The sequence below is a fragment of the Leuresthes tenuis genome, unplaced genomic scaffold (genome assembly GCF_036924035.1).
Source record: "Leuresthes tenuis unplaced genomic scaffold, fLeuTen1.0.hap1 SCAF_14, whole genome shotgun sequence".
Taxonomy (NCBI): domain Eukaryota; kingdom Metazoa; phylum Chordata; class Actinopteri; order Atheriniformes; family Atherinopsidae; genus Leuresthes; species Leuresthes tenuis.
This window is the reverse complement of record NW_027325368.1, coordinates 24,926,277-24,932,276: the sequence shown is the minus strand read 5'-3', so window position 1 is coordinate 24,932,276 and position 6,000 is coordinate 24,926,277. Positions and strand designations below refer to the sequence as shown.

The 6,000-nt window shown below is 40.9% G+C and overlaps 1 protein-coding gene across 3 annotated transcripts in view; it reads right to left on the bottom strand.

The window, feature by feature from the left end:
* Nucleotides 1-1,769: 1,769 nt before the first annotated feature.
* Nucleotides 1,770-6,000, bottom strand: part of ccdc18 (coiled-coil domain containing 18) — a 28,786-nt gene continuing 24,555 nt past the window's right edge. For all 3 annotated transcript variants that reach the window (XM_072363845.1, XM_072363847.1, XM_072363846.1), the window contains 3 exons: nt 4,616-5,059; nt 3,770-4,534; nt 1,770-2,590 (listed from right to left, as the gene is read on the bottom strand). In XM_072363845.1, the coding sequence (XP_072219946.1) occupies nt 3,815-4,534; nt 4,616-5,059 (1,164 nt within the window). In that variant the 3' untranslated portion in view covers nt 1,770-2,590; nt 3,770-3,814. The remainder of the gene's footprint in view (nt 2,591-3,769; nt 4,535-4,615; nt 5,060-6,000) is intronic.

Sequence of the window (6,000 nt, the reverse complement as noted above, 5' to 3'; positions counted from 1 at the left end):
CCAGTCTGTCCAGTCATTTATGGCCATGGACACATGTGGTGTCTTCCCATATTGCACCAAGTTGTTCATTTCCAGGGTAAGAGTACATAAACAAAAACAGTTGTCTTCTTTCCAAGAACATGCGGTAAGAACAACTCTTTGTGGGCCTGATCGATGAAAGGCCTTGTCAAATGCATAGTCTGGACCAATGGTTTTCTTAAACTTCACTGTGAGATGATAACCATCTGGGGGAGAGGTGCTCTTTGGGTGACGAGTGACTTCAGCTGTCAGATCAGCCAGTTGCTTTGCAGTGCCTGCTGCATCGACAGTTGGTAAGTCTAAGGGCCAGTAATAATGTGGTTTCCCAGAGCCTTGTATAACATAGGCCTCTGCGTATTGGCGTGCCACCATTCCCCCATTTTTTCCTGGATATAAGGCAATTTTAATTTTTGCCATAAAATCTCATCCTAGAAGGTTAAAGGGGCAAGCTGGGGAGAGAACCACCTGTCCTCAGGAACTTCCACCTTGTTCTGGAAATTCTATCTTTATTTTGGTGGACATAGGTTTCTTTTGCACTTCTCTACCTGCTGATCTTACGAAAATGCTAACTTTAGATGTGGGGAACTTGTGGCAATCATCTTTCATCACAGTGCTGCATGCTCCTGAATCACATAAAAACCTGTATGGTCTCCCTTGGACCAGTAAAATAATTTGGGGCATGCTATCAGCCGTTGCGCAGATATCCGCTAAATCCAACATATCATCCACCACTTGTGGCTCTTCCTCTCCATTTTCTGCACTTGACTGCTCTCTGTCTAGTCATTGCAGTTTCCCTTTTTCAGGACAGTTTCTGCTGAAATGTCCTGGCTTGCCACATGACCAACATTCTATATCTGAAAATGTTCCACTTCCCCTTCCTCTGGGGAAGCCTCTACCTCTCCCTCTGGAGAAACTTCAACCTCTTCCTCGTCCCCCGTTGTCCCAGCTTGGACCTTCCTTATACAATACATCTGCATCTCCTCCCCCATAATCATTACAGCTGTCTGCCACAAACGCATCAGCTTCCTTTTCTGTTCTTCTTTTTGTTCTGTGTCACTTTTTCTGCATGTATGACCTGATCCATAAATTGAGGAAGAGTGGATGTGGGGAGGTGAACAATATGTTTAGTCACCCACTCTTTAATTTCAGGTCTCATGCCAGACAGCAAAGCATTTTTCAGTTGCTGTTGATAGGGGCCATTCTCCGCTGCATCCTGTGGTACCCCAATATTTGCCATAAACACCTGTTCAAAACGAGTTCTAAACTCTGTAGCATAATCAGCCCTTCGCACGAACATGCGAGGGATTCTTTCACATAGGGCCTCCCATTCGTTTGCTCCACTCATACGGTGCAGAGATTAATGAGCGGAGAAAGTAGCCTCCACCAGGCTTGGATGAGGCAGGTGTCACAGGAGTCTGTGACACCCCTCTCGCTGCTCCCGCGCCGCTCAGATCTGGGTAGAGAGAAGCGGGAGGCGCAGGTGCCGGTGCTGGGACAGGTTCATCTCAGTTACCCTGCTGTTTCAACAAAACTCCGTTCCAATCATTTTTTTAATTTTCTCTCTCACACACACATACAATTTTCTTTTATATTTCATGTGCCAAAACCTGGGATATATCATGAGTATGCAGTCATCAACTTATTTGGGCAGTGTGAAGATAATGATCAGAGTGAAGATAACATTCCTTTTTAAGTAGAATCTCTAGACCTCAGTAATTACCTAAGCAATCTGTATGAAAAAAGTATTGGAATTGTATTTTTTATTAGGAAACTACGTATAATGCTGTTTCTTAACTTGGTGCAGAGACTTCCTAAACTCTTTTTGCCGATCTCGCATAGTACAGTAAGCTCAGGACTCTGTAGATGCAAGTTAAAAAATTATTTTCTAAGATGCACACATTTGTTTTGACAGACTGGATCATGCTATGTTCAGCACTTCAAAGATTTAAAACACATTTACTGTTTAACATAAGTGACTGTTTACTCATTCAAAAAGTCACCGTAGCACTTAATCTGATGAGTAAAGTCTTTAAATCTCAAAACTCTTCTATGGCCAGACATTTCTGATGTAGTTTGTTATATAATCACATGAGTGCAAAATCCAATTCAAGCAGCTCGAGTGTGTGTTAGATTCAGTTTGCACCAAACATTTCTCTCTTGGACAAGCAGTTAGTTGTTGTTGCAAAGCTCCTCCACAGTCACAGACAGTATGGGAACTTCTAAGCAAACTTTAGGGAAAGCAGATTTTCACTGATCTTTGAAGAATAACAAAGATTAAAGTATTTTTTTTAACGTTAAAAACTCTTTAATTCACTTGTACAAAATATATGTGTGTGTGTGTGTGTGTGTGTATGTATGTTCTCATGAAACGATACATTATGAAATAACATATGCTACATTATTTACAGCCTGCAAAACAGCACTTATTTTAACTAGCCTGATCATTTTCTTCCAAAACAAACATTACAAATCATAATGAAAAATGTCAATAAATACAGGATTACAGAGTACATGTATAAGGACACAAAAGAATGTCACCACGTAAACTGCTCTTCTTCTCTCCAACATCTCCCTAAAAGGGAAAAAGAAACTCACTTTGTCATTAAATTCTTTCAGTCAGTGTTATACTACAAATATCTAAGTATTTGTAGTATTATAAATAACCATTTATAATACATAATACATTTATTTGTATTTGTAGTATTATACTACAAATACAAATAAATGGTTATTTATTCTTTATGCTTTAATTCAAGCAACTAGTAAAAAAATAAAACTACTTGAGATTAAATTAGATTTTAATTGTATACTCAAGTCACGTCTTCCTTATTTTCATGGTTTAAACTTTGTCCTTCTGAGAGAGGACTGAGTTTAAACCATTTCTTGCCTTGATCATCACGAGAAACGTGTGATCTCTGGTGGAGGAACTTGAATATCAGGAAAGCAATACTATTCTCTCTGAATGATGATATCTGAAGAGTTCAACTATGCCTCTCTAAACTAACAAAAAGGTGATGCCTGTGCTGTATTATAGTGATGTTACTTGCATGCACGCATTACTGAAAGGTTGCATGCACTGGATAGAGTCTACAATGGAGCTCTGAGGTTTATCATTGATACCAAGTCTCTACCTAACTCAGCTTCATGTTATATGCTCATGTTGATTGGTTAGCCTCGTCTACAGGTAAACTCATCTATTATTGAATAAGGCTATTCATGATTTGCTCCCTCCATATTTACAGAACTTAATTTAAAAAATGAAAATAAAAGAAATAACAGGGAAGTTATGTTCGTACTTCATATTTCTGTCATCTGTTCCATAGGCTAGTTCCAAATTATACAAAAAAGCATTTAAATTCTCTTAATCTCTTAAATATGCAGAGAACCAACTTAGAATTAGAACAAAAAAATAAATGCTTAAAATAAAAGAAACTCACCTCATTAAATTAATTCAAAGTATTATTATATGATTTTAGACAGATTGTTTCAGATGTATAAGTCAAGATGACACTCTTGAACAGAAACTTTTGATCTCAAAGAGATTTTCCCTGAGTATATAAAGGTAATAATAAATATTATAATGATAATAACAAATATAATAACAGTAAATATAGTCATGAACAGAAGAAGAAAAGAAGACTTGGGAAATTAAGTCCATCTTGTACATTTTTTGTATCAAACCACATATAAAAAGGAAAAGGAAACATTTGGCAAAGCAAGGATTATTTCTGAATAGTTGTTTTGTATTTACCTGAAGTGTAAGGTTGTGTCAGGTCCGCATTGACTGCGGGGAGATTCACACCGAGGGATCCTCCTGCATGGCTAATGTCTGATTTACAAACTTCAGCATCCCTGTCAGTGATCTCATATCCATCTCCTCCTCCTGACCCACCAAAGTGTTCCCAGAATCCCTCCTTGACTCACTGTGCAGCTCATCCTCTCCATCCTGCATTGAGGAAGCCTCCATGTTTGGGAAACTTTGTTTGTCCATCATGTATGTGAGCGGATTGAAGGAGAGGTCAGAGGCTGCAGTGGCATCTTTGGCACTAAGGCCCTGCCAACTGTGGTCAACTGTTTCTGAGAAAGAGGAAACAGACCGTGAGGTGGACTCCCAAGGGTGCTTGCTCAGAGCCTCCCTCAGTGTGGCCTTAAGGCTCAGAGGGAGGTCAAAGGAGAAGTCGATATTGCTGCTCTGCAGCCAGTCACAGGTTTGATGGCTCTGAGTGAGGTGAAGAGCTGAGGTGGGCTCAGGATATGTGTGAGCTGAGGGTGAACAGCAAGGTCTTGTGTGTGTCGGGGAGCACAAGTGCATTGAGTGACCATGTGAAGGGGAGCGGAGAGGCATCTGTAAGCTTTTGGGGGAGGAGCCAGGTGAGTGAGCAGAGAGAGAGAGCTCTGGAGAGTTTACCAATTTTGGCAGCGCAGGAAGAGAGAGCGCGTCTTTGTACAGATTCTGATGATCGACAGTTCGTTCCCAACTGGAAATCTTTGCCTTGAGACGGGTCACCTCAGATTCCTGCCAGACAATGAGAAGACAAACTCTGATTAATAACTTCCAAAATGTAACTTTGAATATGCTGACATGAAAAACCACTACCTTGAGGAGCAGAGAATCAGCAGAGGTCTCCACTGACTTCTCAGAGGCGTTTAGCTGAGTTTGGAGCTCAGCGACCTGCACTCTGGTTTGGTTTAACTGAGCAGTGAGCTGATCAAGCTGAGCATGGAGATGACTGTTCTGGACTCTTGTCTGCTCATACAGAACCCTGCTCTGCTCCAGCTGGGTTTTACTCTGAAGGAGCTGGATTTGGCTCTGGTCTAACTGTGTTTGGAGGTGACTGACTTGGTTCTGAGAGTAATAGAGCTCCAACTTTACTTGGTCCAGCTGGGCTTTTGTCCGCTCATAATGTGTTTTTGCTTCCTCGATCTGGGTCTGGCTCTGCTGAAGCTTAACATTAAGCTGCTCCTGGGAGGTGCGCATGGTAGAGGAGATCTGCTCTGAGACTTTGAGGAGCTGGCCTCGAGTTTCCTGCAGAGACTCCAGCTGGGAATAGAGGGAGAACAAAAGATGAAAGAAAGTTACAACCTTTAAAATAAGACCAGAAATAAGTCCAGCTGAAACTGAGATATGAGCTTCAGGAGTTGCCAATGGAGTGACTGTAACTGTGTTAGAAAGTGCAGCAATTTGGCACAAAGTTTGCAGCAGGACAGAAATATCAACAAAATGCAAGAGATGAGATGTTCTCAGCTGTGTGAGGAAAAAAATGGAGTCATGAGTGGGAAAACTTCCACAGAGAAAAATAAAAAGAGGAAAGGAAATCAGTCAGAACAGAACATGGCTGAGGAATAACAGTGACCACCATAGCAACTGAAAACCCATAATACGTACTGTTAAACAGAGAAACGGGAAGCATACTGATTGATGAAATGCTGACAGAAATTATGACGAAAAAGTGGTTACATTTTATCAAGATAACAGAAAAACTTCAGTCAAATTTAATCATATGACTAATATCATGACTCAGATTTAGGCTAAACCTCCACAGCAGCGCTAATGTTTCATTCATACACTCAGATGTTGAAGAGGACGTCCTGCTGTCAACTGATTGAATTGTAAGGTCTTGTCTTAAATAAACAGCCAAACTGTAACACATTCATTAGAAGGAGGTGACACCAGTAGCCGCATTCGGATAGAGACGTGCTAAGAACGCAGTTCTAGGAACTGTCCACCTCGAGTTTAGTTATTTAGTTCCCAGGGGAACTGTTTCATTTTGCATTCGCACATGAGTCAGGGACCTTGACAGGGACTGATGTAATGTAACCGTCTGCGACAGACGCGTTACTTTAGCACCACACTCAACCACAGAACAAAACCTGCGAAAAGTAAGGAGAGAAGAAAACAACACCACCAAGAAGCTAATATGGAGAGCAAGGAGGCCACCGTGTTCATGGTGTGCATGACGGTAATATTAATCATGGACGATC